General features: G+C 31.6%; 1 protein-coding gene across 1 annotated transcript; it reads left to right on the forward strand.

The window, feature by feature from the left end:
• The first annotated feature begins 1,451 nt into the window (after nucleotides 1–1,451).
• On the forward strand, nucleotides 1,452–19,975 carry LOC111003609 (acetylcholine receptor subunit alpha-like 2). The gene is made up of 8 exons (XM_022274215.2): nucleotides 1,452–1,712; nucleotides 6,742–6,786; nucleotides 7,436–7,545; nucleotides 13,809–13,989; nucleotides 14,614–14,767; nucleotides 16,887–17,457; nucleotides 17,965–18,157; nucleotides 18,347–19,975. The coding sequence occupies exons 1-8, from the start codon at nucleotides 1,533–1,535 to the stop codon at nucleotides 18,542–18,544; spliced, it is 1,632 nt and encodes a 543-aa protein (XP_022129907.2). The 5' UTR covers nucleotides 1,452–1,532; the 3' UTR covers nucleotides 18,545–19,975.
• The last annotated feature ends 319 nt before the right edge of the window (nucleotides 19,976–20,294 follow it).

Raw genomic sequence — 20,294 nt, forward strand, 5'->3', positions numbered from 1 at the left:
TATGCTAAGAAGGGCCTAGTCGTTTTGAGTTTAGGTCTAAATACATAATGTGTTTATTTAAGTATCTGGTGCATATTGAGTCCATTTAAACCGACCATTAATCTTCCAGCCAATATCACAGATCCATCCTGAAATAAGAACCGACAATCCGAGATTTGAGAAATTCGAAAAGTTTTTCGTTTAACTCAGTGGCCGCGTTTTATGTTCGCATTATCGTGAAACCTTTGATCTGATCCGTAACAAAATCCACCTTCGAGTTTATGTGACACTATAAAATTTTTAATTTTAAAGACGCTTGGCTCTGCGAAATTTTACTTGTCGCTTTTATTTTGTTAAGTTCTCTCGGTACTCATAATGTGCAGTTTTATGTTCAACTTTTAAACTGTGTATTTGTAGCGTTCTTTGTTTTGACATTTTCTATTTAGCATTAAACAAATCAAGTATAAACTATATATATTATAATGGATTTAATATTACCAAGTTTGGTTAACAATACTATCGAAACAAAATTATTAATGTTTTGTTTATATATTGTACATTAAATGAAGTAGATAAAAAAATCTTTTCACAGATACGGTACACAATATTGTCAAAAATAGTCTCCCTTTAACATGTAGTTCAAAACGTTTTCTTATATATGTCTACAGAATTTGTGCAGTAATATCCTACTAGCAAACGTATATATTGTTTCCTAATCTCATAATCGGTATAATGTATGTTCCGCGCTACAAAATGCTAAACGCTCATGTGGCCCTCAAATAATTAAGCTGTGTGTTATAGAATTGGGGAAAATGTTTATATTATCGATAATCCAATATAAAAACAGCAAACAAATATTTCCTAGTATTCCATTAATAATTAAAATTGGTTCGGCATTTTAGGACTTTCATAGCCATAACAAACGCCATCTATTGGCTGTTAAAAGAAATCCTTCACGCACTTTGTTTAGAATGGAAAACCAACGCGCGTGCGTACACATCGATCGAGAGAATAAACATAATTAATAATTAATTTTATTACACAAACAACATATTTAACATGGGAATTACAGGAAATATTTACCATGACGGTGTACTCAATTTTTGTATCAGTTTAAAGCGTCAACTAAATATAATATAAATTTCATGATAATATTTTTGAAATTCTTGCAAATAATCTATATTTATTCATATATTCATAAAACTATTATTTAGTTTAGGCTTAGTTTGTTTATAAACTCCGGTTTCTACATATTATCCTATGAAGAATACAATAGTCATTGAGTTCTACTGCATGAAAATTCACGTGGTAATAATAATATTACTCTTGTGCCTACTCTCCTCTGTGTGACGGAGTTTGCGCAAATAACAATTTATTGATGCCAAAACTAACCAGTAGGGGCGCTGTTGTCGCGCACGCTCGTAGGGCGGAGCTGTCAATTTTGAGAAAAATAATAATTTTCTTACGGGAAATACGCGAATAAATAGTATATATTCTATTAGAATTATTGTCGTTTTATATTTTAAAATTATGGTGATCCAGTGATATTGAAAATGAAGTTAGTTTTCCTTATATTTTTCTTTGCGCTGGATGTTTGTTTTGCAAATCCTGACGCGAAGAGGCTGTATGATGACTTGCTGAGTAATTATAATAGACTAATTCGGCCGGTGGACAAAAATAATAACACTGTACTCGTGAAACTTGGCTTACGATTGTCACAACTGATAGATTTGGTAAGTTTCTTTTCTGAATTTTTCTAATGAAATAAAGTCAAAATATTGTAATCCTTATGAATGAAATTGGTACTGCCTGATCTTAATTTAAATAACTAAATAGCTAAACCGGAACGTTGCGTTACCATACAAATTATTACTATCACTATTAAGAAATGGGAGTAAGCAAAAAATAAATTAATCGAATTTATATCCTTAAATTCGATTATAAAAATTATGGTATTTACATATCATGTAGACAATCCCGAAATTATTGGAGTATATTAAAGAGATAGCATGACCTGTGATATCTACAAATGAATAATTTTACAATTTGTTCTCCAAAATTTAAAAAGCTGCTGACGTGTTCCCGAACCGTATGATTTTCCATTCTACGTTGGAATTATTTAAGTTGTGTTTATCGCCTTAATACCTCAAATAATTAAAAAGCTCAATCAAATATTAAGTAAATATTTTATAGAGGTTGAAAACCTTACTTAGAAATGCATAAGTCTATTCTTAGATTACTACCAAAAGAAAAACAAGATTTATTACGTGTTACAAATACAAATTTCAAAAAACTATTATCCCAGATAGGCATCTTTAATGACTATTCGTTTTATTGTTCGTCAAACTATTTAGTAAATATATCGTCTTGTTGAAACAGAGAGCATGGTACAGTGAAATGTACAGTGTTTAATATGTATGACGCGGAGCCACTGAAATGAACCGGCTACACTCTGTGAGGGCTCTTCGTTAACATTCTTTGCGCAACACTTAACATTCCACCCGTATCACTAAATTGTGACGTTGAACCGTTACATTGGATTTAAATCTTTAAGAGTTAAATAGTAGTGTATTTTATCCTTAATACGCATTCTTAAATAATGGATTTTATGAGTCGTTGTTAAAAGAGTCCAAAACTATTTTAAATTGATAGTTTAGGGATTCCCAACCAACATCTCTAAATGAACGACTATGTTATTCAGAAAAAAACAAATAAATTCACTATAGTACCAAATGAAATCTACAATGGGCCAGTTGCGTCATTTTCATTTAATAATGTCAATTGTATTATATTTCTACAACGTAGTGTTAATAACCAAATATCTAAGTTATGGCCACAGACGAAAGTACGTAAAAATCGTTAGTATCTATTTTCTCTTATTTATTTAATTAACTGTACCACATCATTTATCGATCGTATATGTTACAAGAAATATTTTATACATGAACATATTTTTTATATATTATATTATATACTGAAATACATGACAATTATGGTAAACATAAAAATATTACATTTTAAATTTTAGATTTTACTAGTCTAGTCAAACAGCGGATTACGTCTCAGATAGGCACTGAAATTGATTTTAAATTGATCAGCAAACTACCAAATATGTATGCTCTGGGTAAGTAGTGTTTATTCTGTTAAAGTCGCGAAGACTTCGAATAATCTTGGATTTTATTCCCTACTTTGTGTTACAAAAACATGCCTCGAAAATTATTAAAAAATTAATTAGATCTCCTAAAAGTTCTACACTCGTGTCAAAGACTCTTATCTGGTTGTTAAACAGCGCTTAGTTAGGCTAATGTTATTCAAATACATTAAAACCGAAACAATTATGTTACGAAGCTTAAGTCAAGTTCGTCGATGGCACTTTACTGATTGGACTCGCTCGAGAAATGTTTGTTTTGACAACCGGAGTTCTACAGACAGTTCGGGCTTTTTGCAGCTTTTACGAAAATTTTATACATTGTTATCGAATTTATGGCGGGACTTTGTTTGAGTAGGTATCTCAGAAGATCGGGGATTCTCTCATTAGATTTTACGTAGGTACATCCTCCTTCGTCTAAAATAAGATGGTCGTAAATAGATACAGAGTATCTATTTACGACCATCTTACGTATCATCTTACGTACCATATTACGAACATTTAAAAACCAAATCAAAGATAGTGATCAGTTAATAACAATCGTCGTCGATACAACTCCATCGTATCGTTTACATTGCAATAACAATTAAAAATATTATTTAGACTAAAACAAAAACTTCAGATAGCTTATTTAAAAATATAGGTAAGTACCACTTGTTATCTGTATTATATGTATGTTGAATTATCAAATGCTCCATATATTACCGGATTAAACTTTGATGTTAATTTTAACTTATGGAAGCGATTGCGTTTTAAAATAACAATAAAACACCTATTTTTACATTTACAATTGTTAAAACAATTTAAATTTGAATTTGGTAATTTTTTTTGTCTTGCTATACGTTATCCTAATTTCCTTCAGTACTATTTATCGGAACCTTTAATGGCCAAAGGCCTTTTCCCAGCTTTTTCCAAATTTATTTCTTTTCTTTCTCCATTCGCTCTCTACACTTCTCCTTCTTCCCCTCCTTTCCATATATTTGTAGTCTATAGAACGTCTTTGTTTCGTGTATCTGATTAAAATGATTAATAAAAAACGTAACTTCATAAGAATGTTACTTTATATGAACAAACAATTTTTAAGTTACTTAAAATTATTATAATAAAACTACGTAAGCGAGTAGCGTAAAAGGTTAAACTTTAAAATGTATTAAACGCAGTAATTATAATATTAACGTCATGAAGATGTGCAGCGTTTTTGTCGAAGAAAAGGGAGAGAGCGATTGAGAGTGAGTGAGAAAGGGCGAACGAACCATGAAGCAAATATCCATGGAGCGAGAGTAGGGTGCAAGCAAGTGAGAAAAATAGAGAGAGAGAGTATGATACAGCAAACGTCGCATCACTCACAGTGCCATGGAGCGAGAGGCGGGAGAGAGCTAGAGTGAGAAAGATTACGAGAGAGAGTAAGGAAGATCGAGAAAAATACACGCAATAGGTTGATATATTCGTATAGTACTTACATATTAGAACTTAGATGGCAATTCTGTCGTATAACGTCTTGCGAAATAACGCAGATTTTATATTTATTTATAATGTCATTAGCACGTATGCAGTATGTAAACAGGGTGAATTTAGAAATACAAATACATTGAGTGGTCATATACTGGTACATGATCATCTATGGGTGCTTTTACCTCAGTAATAATTAATTTACAAAGAAGTTTCATTTCTGGCCTGTGTATTTTGTACGAACGCACTTTTTATAATATACATCCTAATACAAACAAGACAATTCATAAGAAAAATAATTCCTTCATCCAGATGTTTACGATAAATGAAAGATGCAAGCGCTGAGTCATCAAAGTGTGGTTGTTACTGGATTGTAGCAACCATTAATATTGTAGTCAAAATGTATCACTGTCACTCTGGACATGTATGGACGTAGAAAGGGTTATTTCACGTCAAAGCTTTTTGATATGGATATCCGCTTTATTAAATGAGAATATACAAATAAAATTAGAGAACATCTTGGTTGCAACTTTGCGTTTGGTATTTTCAAACTGTCTTCGCCTCGTTGGGCCTTCATTTAATCATATATCGAATAAATAGTCTTTGTTGTGGAATAATGTAGTATTCTATTGGCTAAAGATTAATTGAGTTTGTTTAAGTTTTCGAGTGAAATTATCACTGAGAACCTAAACAGTTCTGCGACATATGTTTTTTTTCTAGTGAGGTGAGATAAAACAACGTGTTAAATTTGTCAGTATTTTTCATATAACTGTAACTGCTAGAGTTAGTTAAAGAACAGAAAATAATCCTACATAATTTCAGGTTCAAAATCGTAAGTTTTTATAAGTGTATACGTTATACGAAACTGTTAAGTGTTACTTAACCAATTGTTACTTATTTTATTAATTTCTTTGATTTATATTTATATAGTTGATTAAAATCATTTATTGTAACCTATCCGGTTAATATTATTAGTACTTGACCTAAAAATTTATTAATGGCGTAAATAGAATATTATATTTAGTAAGTTAGTAATAAGCTGTAAATCTTTCTCAATAAATAAAAAAATAAATAACAAAACAATTTTATTATGGTTATTATTGATTAATGGGGTATGGGATATATAACAATAATACGAATACTCATACGACTCACGATATTTTATAACGTGTAGGCATTTATTTATACGCATAACATGAAACATTTTTGTTCAAGGGATGCCCGTCCCATAACATGATTACATTAAGCCAAAGTATATATATGTTTATATTAATTTTGATGGCCCGGGGTATTTTTGGCACAAACCCAAGTCGAGATCGATAAAATAGGGAACCAAAAAGTCATAACTGCGACCGAGTTAAGTAACCTACTTTTTCTGTTGTTAAATTTTATCGTAGTTTCCCTAGGATTGTTGGATATCAATGAATTTTTACCTCAACGTTATTGATTTGTATGATTTCGTCATAATATACTTATATTTTAATTAAATGATTCACGTAACTTATGTTATGATCAAGTGTTCTCAGATTAAAATCCCCGGTAGGTCTTAAAATTTTATATCCTATATATTTTTATAAAAAAAGTAATTAAGATTAGAGACATGGAAAATATTTGTAATAACGGTGTACTTAAATGTAGTGTATATATTAAATACGATAATAACCCACTGCAATAATATGTAATTACACTCTTTATTCATTCACTCACTCACTCACACATTTGCACCCACACACTCATGCACTCAGGCGTGTTGATAACGGTTGAAAAAAAAGGATAATGGAATTAAGAATTAAGTTTGTTTATGGAAGAGCTAGGAACCCTGACACAGGTATTTTTTACTTAAAAGGGTTTCCAAATCTTACACCTAGGAATAAAAATGTATCTACTTAAAATGAATAAACACTTTTTTATTCTTTATTTCTAGAAAGACTTTCTTCTTTCTAAGAAATTAAATATCAAATGCGTGTTTATTTTGTTGTTACATTGTTAGTCTACGTCAGTTAATGTTTCCAATATGTCGTAAGCCCATTGATTTTGTGTTCTTCTCACGTTTCGTTTTTCTGGCGCCCCGGTCCTGCGGCAGCCAATCTTTTGCACACATTGCAAAACAAATTAAATAATATTAAAAACTATACAATTATATTGACAGTTCATTTCTTTCACAGAATCTGAAGGATCAAATTCTCACAACAAACGTATGGTTGGAACATGTGAGTATATATTATTTAAATAAGAAGTTTTTGTATATATTTCAATTCTCAAGTTCTTATAAAGGGACAGGACATCTACATTTTCTATTTCATTGATTTAAGGCAATTAAATGAACTTCTTTGCCGACCAAGTTCAAATAACTTGCGAAATAAGTTTTAATGCTTCCGAGTATATACCATGTCAGGTATTTTGTATGATAAAAGTATGTAGCATAAATAAAACAGTTAGTTACTTCTCGTAATCTTTCATTTTTATCAAAAAAAATTTACTAGATTTTGTTAATATAATCTATATATTATTACTAGCAGACTCAGCCAAGCATTAAAGGTAGCTGTCTGTGTCTGTGAAACGTTGGTACTTTTAACACAGCGCCATCTGTTAGAATTGTATCAAATAATAAAAAAAATATTTGCATTAAAATTATATAAATTGAGATGTAAGCTATCCTATCTTTTGAGTTAGATCAAACTGCACACGGTCTGCAAATTTGATTAATATCCATTGATATCCATGTCATATTTTTTATTGTTAGTAATAGGAATAAAAAAAACTAACAATCCTTTTAGCATTTATCCGAAATATTTTGCACGTTTGTACTATGAGTAAATATATCGCATACAGGGTTTAATGAGGGTGCAAATGTTTTAGGAATGGGAAGATCACAAATTCAAATGGGACCCACTGGAATACGGCGGTGTGAAGGAGCTTTATGTGCCGTCCGAACACATTTGGCTGCCGGATATCGTGCTGTATAATAAGTAAGTATCAAATATACGGCTCAGGATTTAATATGGTTGATCTGTAATATTGGAATTGAGAATGCTAATACAATTGTATAATATACTAAGGGTCTGTTTCACAATGTCCGGATAAGTTCTAAATAAGCTTAATAATTTATAAATATTAAGCTTATTTAGAACTTATCCTATCATATCTTATATATTATATTATAAGCTTAATAAGTTATAAATATTTACTTATTGGTAGGATAAATAGTATTTTTGGGTTTCACGACTGTCAGATAGCGCTATTGGTCATGAAACGCGAAGTATCTTATTTGGATATTTAACCTTCAAATAATTTATGTTTTGCATAGCTTTTTGGTATCATTTTGTACTTTACCAAACATTGTGAAACATGCCCTAAACGTAGTATTTTCTTAATGTCCGTCGACCAACGAACTTTTTCATTAGCTTTTACGATCATTTTTGCTACTCACCACTTTGCCATGTATTTGCGCTTATAAATCAATTAAACTAACGATTTCAGTCCTAAAAATCGCACGCTGACATTGCTTTGATTTAGCTATAATAAAGTCTAATATTTTATAAACGATATAATCTCTATAACCCTGGAGCTACAACTCACTAATTGGTTTATAACTACACCGGCGAACTCTGAAATAGAACATTCATAATATTAGCCACCAAAATTGCATTGTACTCTAATCTTGTAATAACTGTTAAAGCTACAGTATTGTAGATTAAACTAAATTTTAGTAATACTTACGATCTCTTTATAATCCTATAGTTGCGTGTTCAGCATTAAGTTGTTTTTATGTAACATGTATATATTTGAGTATAAAACAAAAAAACTTGACGATTAAAAAGAGTGACGGAGAGTTTATTGCCAGTTCTTCTCTTCCATTCTACGCCCTTGATTTGAGAACTGGCAGTAAATGTACAATTAAAAGCATTAATGTATATATCTTTTTTTGACGTTCTAAGTGTTCATGTTTTGTCATTTATATATTATGATGATACCTAGTTGATTAAAAGTACAATGAGCAGTTTCAGCCGAGACTCGTATAACTCTTTCTAAGTAGCTTCGAACCCCGGCTATTGCCAATGCACATTTCTATCTATGTACCAGATACAGAAATCTGATGCCAACCAATTGTCATAGCGTCACTATTTGCTTTTCTTTATATATAACGTCGTGTTTGTTCGAACACTTAACTCAAGAACGGCTGTATCGTTTTTCATTGTAACGTTAACTCCAATGCGGTGAGAGGAGTGATCTTAATATTTATTTTTTGTTAATAATATTAATTTATTAATAATAATAAAAATAATATAGTATTGCTTTCATAATATGATAAATTAAGCTTAGCAAAATAGTGAAACAACATTCATTGATTATTATTATTATTATTATTCGTGCGAAGTTCTCAGGCACTATATATTTATAAAAGAAATTTACAATTATTTATCTTTTAAAGGTTCCGCTTCTAAAAACATCGGATTAAAAAAAACATGTAAAATGTCAAACAAATGAGCTTTTTAAAAGTCAGTTAAAATAGTTATTAAATACTTAATGTTTTTGTATTATATTTTTGCAGATGGTTAATAATTATAAAAAAGTGTTTTGTATATTTGTTTGAAGGTTAAATAAATACTTACTAATTATAATAGTAATAAAGTACTATAATAATCTGTATATCATAAAACATCATTAGCTGTGTCAACCATGTTATAATCTACATGCTTATATATGTTGTCACATAGACAACAATATAGACTAGACTATGAGAAGTTCTTAATATATCTTACATCTAGCCTTCACATGCAACTAAAAATACTACTATTCAAGCTATTTTTGCCCGGTTCGTGTTTGTACTCCATTCATAAATTCTAAATGGTGTGATGTCAGCGCCGTGACGTCACAAACGTACGCATTGCAGACAGACTACAGATGACAGTTTATATAGAGTAATAGTTAAATTTTAGTAAATATATAAATGGTATAGTGTTATTTTATAATATTTATCAGCTAACTGCGTAGTAAAAGTTTCCTGTTTAATTAAAACAAATATATAATTAATTCAATTATAAAAAGGCCGGCAACGCATTCGCGGGTCTCTTGAAATGAGAGTGACCATGGGCGGCGGTATCACATCGGGTTAACTGTATTAGAAACCGTCACAAAAATAACCGACAGAAATCTGTCGACTGTTAAACAATAATTAAATTAATTGAATTCGATCCTTAATGTAACATGCTAGAGAATGTCTCATATAATATTTTAATAACGATTATTAAGTTACACTTTCATTTAATCGTTGGATAAGAGGAGTACTCTGCTGTAAGTCTCCCTAGACGTAGTTCATAGCCTCCAATACTTGCTAAAACAATGTAACTTATTGAATAAATTTTGTATAAAGAAAGAAAATGACCGTTATGCCAATGGCGTGGTGAAATAGCCTTTCGCGTACAGCCATAATTTAGAAACAGGCGTGTCGAACTACTATTTCATCTTGTCGGATACGGATACGTTCCAGAGACGTATCGGCACTTTAAATTTTACTCTATGATTTTTCCCTTTAGTATTAAATAAATTGCTATGAAAAACTGAGTGAAATGCTTTTTTTTTTGAAAAGGTAATTAGATTATTATTTTCGATACAAAAACGTATATGTCGCAATAAAGTAGTTAAGAGAGTTAATTGAATAATTACCGTACGATTGTGAAGAACTGAGAACTTAGAAATTCCATGTTTTGTGTTTTTTGTAAATGGTTAGGTTAGGTTACTACTACTTGTTGAAACGTTTAGGAAAGTCGTTTGTTGAACGTTTCGTTCACCCTCTTCTCTGACGGAACTTTAGCGACTTGATTGAATATCGATTAGAATAGAGATTTAATTAACTGTCTAGAGATTCAATTAATTCTCTGATTGAACTACTTTACTACGACATATATATTAAACAGTAGTATGACATAAAAACTCAAAATTCAATAAAGCGCAGCATACAAAACTACAAGTCCGATGGAACGGTGTATGATATGGAAGAGTAGACAGAATACAGAAGACATCATTAAGAAGAATAACTATGGTAGCAGATGCTACTATAAAAATAGAAAAACTATGTGATAGGCCGGGCACATGAGAAGACAAAGAGAAAAGTAGAGCAACAAAGTATTAAACTGGTGCCCAAGGTACAATAAACGCAAAAGACGAAAAGACAATTTAGAAGGTGGACTAGATTAAGAAAACAGCAAATTCATGGCAGAGAATCTAGGATAGAATGAGGTTTAATAAATGTAAAGCAGCTTAAATTAGGCTTTCATCATTATTATTATAAACAAATAACTAAATATTAAGTGTTCTATAAATTCCTTACTGATAAAATAGCGATCGCAAATATTTAACAAAAATTCACTCTAAATAAATCGATGCTTAAACTTTCAATCACTGCCCAGTTGATTTGGGTCATGCTCCGAGCGATGGGTTACATTCCCTATCCATGTAAATATTTAGGATAAGAATTCTTTAAGATATAAATCTTTTCCTTATATTCCCCGGGGATCCGAACTCATTTCCGTAGCCAACTTGCATTTTGTTAGTACGACATAAAGTAAAAAGCTTTTAAAGTATATGGAAATTTTTATATATTTTATTGTTTAGACTAAAATAGTACCTTAATTAACATTTAACAAGAGTTAATGGGACATATTGTAGGTATCAAATAACTTTGCCGTGTTTATTTACTTACACATTTTTTCACTGTGATATCATAGATCATTGCGATCTAGTCTAAGAATTAACTTAGGTCTAACCTAATTTACTAATAAATTAAGAAAGTGATAAAGTCGTGACATTGTATATACGTATACTTAACGATCGGAATAATTTCGTTACGTTCCAGAGTATAATATCAAAGCTGTATTCTCGGATTGTAGATGAAGCTATGACTTTGAGTATGGCTGACTTCTAAGAGAAAGCTTACAATTGCGCAAAGAGAAATATGTCGGTGTATGAATATATATCCCTTTATATTTACTCTGTCAAATCTTCATATTTTGTGCGAATAGTAACTTTTTATTGCACTTATATAAAAATAAATATTTTTATTATGGAATATAAGATACAGGTGTCACTTATTCTAGGACATAGTCGTAGGCCGAGAAAAAAAGCCGTCGTAAAAACTCTCGGTACTTTTTTAAAACGTCAAATCATGATACAAAATGACTATTGCAAACATTACTTATTCTAAAACAAATATCGCAAATTAATTAGTTGTAGCCTGTCTAGCACTAGTCTCAGTATCTTTTCCCAAAAAAGCATGACTAACTTTATATAGTCTAGTACGCGGAAATTGCAGCTTGCGTTTGTTCCGAATATTAACATAATTCCTATGTAATATTCTAGTAAACTTATCACTATTTTTGTAAACATACATGATATTTTCATAAATATGTTGCAAGGGGAAAGGTAAGTATAATAATTTCCTTGAATTTATCTACATATAAAATTATAATTTGCTCGAATAACCCTCATCTGCTGGAAGAATATACATGTATAACCCCTACAAAAAACCATCATAGTTGTATGAACCTTAAACAGGCATTATGAAAATATTTCGTAACTCTTTTCCAATATTTACTGCTAATACGTAATATTAATATAGAATAGGTTGTTGATTCATAAACCGTTTTATCGTTTAACTATACATCATAGTGATCGTCTTCCGTGACAATCCCTTCATACTCGTCAGAAAGCAACTCGCACGTAAAGGGCGACGTATGGACGCAGACAATCGATTCTAAGTAATAGCATAGAGCGAAAGCGTTTAAAAGTAAAATAAATATATGTAAATATTTATTAAAATATGTTATTACATTTTAAGGTTACTTATTATATTAGAATTTTTTTTACATATTAAATACTATTAATTTAATAAACATTGACCAAATATACAATTAGGTATCATAAGTTTGGGATGATTTTTAAATGATCAATTCTGGTGTGTTAATTAACGATTTGTGAAAGATAAAAATTATGCTTTATTGGTAGACCTATTACTAACCATCTAACAATAACAAAATTATTAATACCATTTCTTAGAATACAAACTTGACTTGTTACTTTATATATGATCTAAAAACGATGTATATTATGAAACCTAATTACTAGACTAAGCGCCTGTTGCACAATGTATGGATAAAGTACCAAATAGCCATGCAACACAAAAATTATTCGAAATATAAAAGTTCCGAATAAGATACTTCGCGTTTTATGACAATTAGTGCTATCTGACAGTCGTGAAACGCAAAAAAACTGTTTATCCTACCAAAAAGTAATAAATAGCTTATTTGGAACTTATCCGGACATTGTGAAACCGGCCCTAACTGTACTAGTACTAACTGTGGTTTAAAGTAACATAGAACTGATGATATTTATCAGTTTGGATTCCGTACATCCCCTCAAGAAAGGTCCATTTTCAAATATCACAAATAACTATTTGCAAGTGCTTAGTTCCCACTAAGCACTAACGTAGGACGATGTTTTTGTCACATCTCCCAATACAAACAATTATTGTTTGTTTGATTATATCCGCTCCTACTTACACCCGACACTCCGAGCACACAGAGCGTAAGATTGGTCGCACATGCGTCTTCCATTCCATTCTACGTTATGATTAATAGCCGCCTGGTCTGTTCTGACACAACATGATGTATCATTTCCCAACATTTCTTGTCGATATAATCAATTAACTTTACGTTCGTTATGACGTTATATTTTGTTACAGCCTAATATCGTCAAATTATCGTTAGGATAATAACATTAAATGAGGCTGATTTATGAGATAATGGATCTCTTATGGAGAATGTGTCTATGTTAATAAGTAGAAGTAAGTTTGTGTGTAAGCTTATTAACATTTAAGATATTTTAAGCCTTTAATATGTAGTGTTTCCATTACCTTTAGACGTAATAAATAATAGTAGGTTAAGTTTTGCTAGAGTCCTCCTTGCAACTTTTGATTCTTTGGGAGTAGAACTTGGCTTGGAGTTCAAGCACACATCTAACAGATATAGCAATACAGCGAGGTGAACAAACTTATTTTAGTTCACTGTTAATAGTTTATAATCATTATTATTAAGATTAGTAAAAGATAAATACTTTATAAATCAATATTATTGTTATACAAATAGTTATAACTTTAACTGTAACATTAAATATTTTTTATACATCTTGATAATGGTTGATCGTATATAAATTCTTAAGTGTATTTTTTTATTAGCGCTGATGGAGAGTACGTGGTGACAACAATGACGAAGGCCGTACTTCATCACACCGGCAAGGTCCTTTGGACACCACCCGCCATTTTTAAATCTTCCTGTGAGATCGACGTTCGCTACTTCCCCTTCGATCAGCAGACCTGCTTTTTGAAGTTTGGATCATGGAGTTACGATGGCGATCAAGTGAGTTCTTGCAGCTTAAACAACCAAAAGGCGCTTTACGAGTATTATTTTCATCAGTTTCAGTTCGTTTAACGACCTATCCGGTCGCCAAACTCCAAAAAATTACATTGTTTCTTTCCATTTGGCATCGTTTCTTAAAGTAGCAAGTGGAAAAAATATAAAGTGGAGTTGTGTAGTTTATGTAATCATTTTAAAAGTTATCGTTAAGATCGTTACACGTTCAAATAACTTCGCTCGATAGAAAAAAAATCCAAATATAGCCAATTTTTGACACTATGAATTCATCATAGTGAATCAAGTAAGCTTCTATAAATAATTAGTGGTGCTACTTTTTTAGGGCTGGGCTTCAGATTTCTGTATCTGTTTCATTATCGTGTGTCAATCTTGGCAAGTAGGTAATCAGCCTCCTGTGTTTGACACACGCCGTCGACTTTTTGGGTCTAAGGAAATTAAAAAGTCTATTGCTGAAAAGCCGGGGATCGAACCGTCGGCGTCATGGATGTGAGTCCCACGCTGCCACTAGGCTATTAATCTATTAATTAACTATGCCACGATTAATTTGTAATAATGATTATTACGAACATTTGATTCTTGAGTCCGATTTAACATGATTATCTTTTTCAGATCGACTTGAAGCACATAAACCAAAAGAAAGGTGATATGGTAGAAGTTGGTATCGATTTACGTGAGTATTATCCATCTGTTGAATGGGATATCCTTGGAGTACCAGCTGAGAGGCACGAACGATACTATCCTTGCTGCCAGGAACCATATCCAGGTGTGTCTTTACGAGCACTTTCTCTTAATAAATAATTATGTATCGCAGGACGCAACTGATTTAAGAAGGAAATTTAATCTATTTCGGATTTTTAGGAAGATTTCTTTTACTTTACTTAAGTTTAAGTATTCGTTAACCTTAATAAATGACTATGAGTAACACCTGACATCAATACCATATTTATTAAATATACTATTATATCTAGTTAACTATGTATTTATTTCTTTATTGACACTTCGTTGCTAGAAAGAAACACAAATAACACAATATATATAAATTACAAGGGATGCAACAGGCGGCCTTATCGCTAACAAGCGATCTCTTCCAGGCTATATATTTAAAAATACATAAGTATTTCGACCATTCGCGTGACAATATATTATTCTTACTTTAATATGTATGTTTAGGGATAAAATTAATGTATTTATTTATTGATTTTCGATGAATTAACAATTTTAACGTATTCTGCTATTCGGAGCGGAGAAGAATCCACCAAAAACAGAGATAACTAACATCGGTCCAGCCGATTTTGTGGTGATGTAACAGGACTTCGTTTCATATATTTTAGATTAAATATTTACCGAAGAATCACGAATTTTAAGTTTAGAATCCTTTAAAGACATATCACGATCATGAGAAATGCGAGCAACGGCTAATCTTGGGTGTAAATTGCGTCGAGGACTCTTATCTACCCTAAATAACCATAGCTTGCAGGTTACCCTTGTTTTGCTAATACCCACAAAGAGCACTTAGCTTGCGCACCGCGTGAATACTGATAGCAGACTGATTAATGTCAGTTCACCTTAAAGAAAAACATATTTTACCTTTTGGAATTCTATACGGTCTTTTGTTTATATGTGAATGGAAATCCATTATTTTGATAGTGGTAGGAACAAGTCGAAAGATATTTGTGAGGGCCTTTCACGGGGCCAGTTGGATTTGGGTTGTTTTATGCCTAATTGTTTATAGCCAAGGCATGCCGGTTTTCTCCTAATGTTTTTTTACATTAACAAATCTATTGATTACCATACCGGAGTTTCGGATTCTAGACGAAAATTAGACGCGTAACTTAAAGTCTATCAGATCTTCGAACTTCAAATTGTGTAAAACAAATGATTTCAAATAGAACAATTTAGATCATCGATAGGATCGTCATTTGCACATGTGACTTTAAATATGTCTGAGCTTGTTATAAAGCAACTAATTTATAATAGTAGTGATCGTCTATTTAAAAAATCTCATCAAGCATATATAGAATTCCGCCCTTAATTTAACGAAAAAAGTTGGGTGTCTCCAGAGAATCGTTTGCGAAATGAAGGGGTACAAAATGCGTGATTATGGAGTCTGAAAAGCTTTTATATGACGCAGATTTTATAAATGTGTGTTTAATTTAATTTTCTATTTATACCTTATTTTTAAACAAAAATTAATGTCCGTGATAACAAAGTGAATGAATTACTTACATTTTAAGTAACATTATCGTTTATTAAAGTTTAAACATAACTAGATAGATAGATAGATAGTACCGGTGACCCGAGAGTTGGTGTTTTTCACAATCATCGAATAAGTATCGCAATAAAGCGAGAAAATGCTTCCAGCGTTACAGATACATTGCCACAGAAACCAAACAATTTTAAATTTGTTTTAATTTTCTTTTTATTAATATTTATTTTATTATCACTATGTATATTAATAAATTTGTAAATACTGCGTATAAATTAGTTTAAAATTTTGTTTTTGAACATAATTAACTTCTGCCGTACTATATAAGCAAATTTGCTAACACTTTTCAACATGAAGGATCATTGAACTGTCTGAAGGCTCCACTGGCCAAGGCCGAGAAGTTGTATATATCTTTATCGGTCATAATAACTTCGTTAGATCGTTTTAAGGTATAACGTAATCACTCGTTTCACAAAATACCTTAATATAGTAAAAAGAAACAAACAAAAGTTATATATATATAACTAGGCTGATTTTAAGATCATTTTATCAGGATATTTTGTTATAACGTACCTATAATTATAACAACAGTATACTCCAAACGGAGACGTTATTATAATAAATAAAACTTCACAAGTACTTAAAGTAAAAAAAAAATTAAACAATTTCTTTTCAGATATTTTCTTCAACATAACTCTCAGAAGGAAAACTTTATTCTACACTGTAAACCTCATCGTACCATGCGTGGGCATTTCATATCTATCTGTCCTTGTCTTTTACCTACCAGCGGATTCGGGAGAAAAGATTGCATTAAGTATATCCATCCTTCTCTCTCAGACTATGTTCTTCTTACTGATATCAGAGATCATACCTTCTACTTCCCTGGCTTTACCGCTCTTGGGAAAGTATCTTCTATTTACAATGTTGCTGGTAGGTCTTTCAGTCGTGATAACTATAATAATATTGAATGTCCACTACCGAAAGCCGAGTACACATGAAATGGCGCCATGGGTTAGAACATTTTTCATAACGATGTTACCTAAATTACTACTCATGCGGGTACCGAAGGATTTGCTAAGAGATCTAGCGGCGCAGAAGATTATTGGGCGTAGTAAGAAGAAGAACAAATTCAAGGATGCGCTTGCGGCAGTTGAAAGGACACATTCGAATTCTTCCAGCCCTGATTCTTTACGTCATCATTTGCCAGGAGGCTGTAATGGTCTTCATTCTACAACTGCTACTAATAGGTAAGACGGTTATTATTGGTATATGTGATTAAAAAAACCCATGTTGTTCAAAAACCTCCAACTCTTGGTTTCTCAATCCTGTATGTTTTTTTCAATTAACATTTTTTTTCTTCAAATATGCAATATCTTCCAATAATGTACCTATCAGCCACCTGTGCCTAAAACACGACGTTCTCTTTTTGTGTCTTTGAAGTGCCGGATCTTTCTCTTTTGCTTCAATACCTCAGAATGTTTTCATTTCCATACTAGAGAGAGTTAAGCAGCCAGGGTTCAAAACTATTACCGTGCTACTACGATACTTTAAAAGTCTCTCCTGTTTTCAATAAAAAAAAGATGCAGATATATGTCTGACCCTGCCCTCTTGCATGGTTTCGAATAGAATAGGAGAAAGGTAAATTGTTTAAAAGATTTTTATCTTATTACGCCAATGTATAAGTTCTAAAACGTCTACACACACGTTTTAGAACTTATACATATTTATTAGTGACTAAAGAATATAACTTATAGATTCAGTGGTCTGGTTGGAGCTCTTGGGAGCCTCGGTGCTGGCTACAACGGTCTTCCGTCGGTTATGTCTGGTCTAGATGATTCACTGAGTGACATCACGCCACGGAAGAAGTACCCATTTGAATTGGAGAAGGCAATCCACAACGTTATGTTTATACAACATCACATGCAACGACAGGACGAATTTAACGCGGTAAGTAATTTTTTTTACCTATTTTAGCTTAAAAAGGTAAACATATAAATAAATAAAAACAGAATTTACACTTCATTTGACTATTTAAATTTGTGGTTGTGGTTTGACCCGAAATTTAACAGGAAAAATGTCACCTTTCGCATTGACTAATTGTTGTACGTCAAGCAATTTAATAATGTTGTTCTACAGGAAGATCAAGACTGGGGATTTGTGGCGATGGTACTCGACCGGCTGTTTCTCTGGATTTTCACCATAGCGTCAATTGTTGGCACCTTCGCTATTCTCTGTGAGGCTCCATCACTTTACGACGACACCAAACCGATTGACATGGTGTTGTCATCCGTCGCACAACAGCAATTTCTACCAGTTGAGAGTGGTGATTCTTAAAAACGGAAGTATTAAGCACGTAAAAGTACTAAGGTCAATGTTACTAAGATCGTATACATGATGGGAGGTAATTTCAATTCAATTAATGATTTGATGATCAACCATTTTTTTATTCAATGTTTCCGCAAATTACAAAATGATGCCTCCTAATTTTAAGTAAGGTCAAACACGTTTTAATTTGAAACATGTATCATTGTTTATAATTTAATCCCATCTACTTATGTAATATATCGTAATAATGTATTCATCTTAGCCAAAGAGGCTGTGAGTTTTATAACATAAAACTAAGACTTCAATTTAGATTAGATTTCATAGTTTAGCTGGAATCAACAGTGAGATGATGACCTGTTGAAATTCTTAATTAAATATTTAATCAATCGCGTAAATTTATAATGTCGATTGTAATTAATTAGAATACGAAACGTGATTGTTGTATTAATCCACACAAAGATTTTGGTACCATTAATAAAACTAAGGCGTAATTAATCACAGTAATAGGAACTACAAATGAATCTTTACCTAAGTGGATTACTACAATAGGGTGACAATAGATCTATAACAAATAGTGAAAACGATTGAGGGGGAGTTCCATTATATATTGTGCAGTTTACAGTTGCAAGATACAACTAATTATAACGATAAAACATTGTCTTTGCGTGTTGAAAAGAATGTAATAATTATTTTCTTACATTTGATTTATGTGTATGTTTAGTTAATAAGCAATCTTTTGCATGTATTTCTCCTTGAACAACTGTAAAAATTCCAACCTATACATCGTAATGCATATGCTTTTACAAAATATTTAAATTTTATCTATTACTTGTTTCATTTTAAACGGAAAATCTATGAAAAGTTTTAGTTATGCATTCGAAGGTTGCTCGTTGTTGAAAACCATTCTTGTTTGGAGAAATTGGGTAACTGATAAGTACGCTATAGATCTTAAAAGTTAAAATGTAAATTTGTTGTGTCGAGAGAGACGCGAGAATCGCTTATAAGAAATTAATGGACATTTATAACGTCTGAAATCCTAATTTAAAAATAAAATTTAATGGATATCAACGTGAAATTTTTACATAACTTACGTAGATTTTGATTGCTTTCGCCAATCGTGGTCTGTGGCAAAATGTGTTTAAATCTGTTGTTGTAATTTACATGTGTTGTGCTTATATTAGTTCGCTTAAAACAAAGACAATATTCTAAACTCCTTTTTTCCCCTTTAACCTACTTCACAAAAAATTAGAAGTTTTACAGTTTGATGCATAAGACGTCTGAAGTGATGCCAAAATAATTATAATTTAGATATTTGGCTGTGTTAGAATAAGATTTTCACTTATATTCAAATCAATCTATTTAAGGCATGTATTGTTTAGGTGATACTTTTTTGTAACCTACCATTTACTTATAATAGAATATAGCTTTTCATTAAATGAATGTTTTGTTTTATTACTGATACCTGAATGTACCTAATTTTTTCCAGTAATGTATTCCTCATGTGGTGCGAAAAAGTGTGTTTTTTAATGTATGAAGGCTCATCTGATGCTATGTAATACCGCTGCCCTTGGACAATTACTTTTTCAGAAGGCTAGCAAGTGCGTTGTCGGCCATTTAAGAATTGGTACGCTCATTCGGAAACACTTCAATGAGCAACTGGTTCCACATAGTGGTGGTGCGCGGAAAGAATGCCTCAAGACACGCTAAGTAATGGAACGACGGGTGTTGAATTGTTACGGAAAGTAGAATTCTTCCTTGA

The sequence above is a fragment of the Pieris rapae genome, chromosome 5 (genome assembly GCF_905147795.1).
Source record: "Pieris rapae chromosome 5, ilPieRapa1.1, whole genome shotgun sequence".
Lineage (NCBI taxonomy): Eukaryota > Metazoa > Arthropoda > Insecta > Lepidoptera > Pieridae > Pieris > Pieris rapae.

Coding starts and splice junctions, on each gene's coding strand:
- LOC111003609 (XM_022274215.2), top strand. CDS start 1,533: ATGAAGTTAGTTTTCCTTATATTTTTCTTTGCGCTGGATGTTTGTTTT. Junction 1,713..6,741: donor TGTCACAACTGATAGATTTG/GTAAGTTTCTTT, acceptor TTTCTTTCACAG/AATCTGAAGGATCAAATTCT. Junction 17,458..17,964: donor TCTACAACTGCTACTAATAG/GTAAGACGGTTA, acceptor TATAACTTATAG/ATTCAGTGGTCTGGTTGGAG.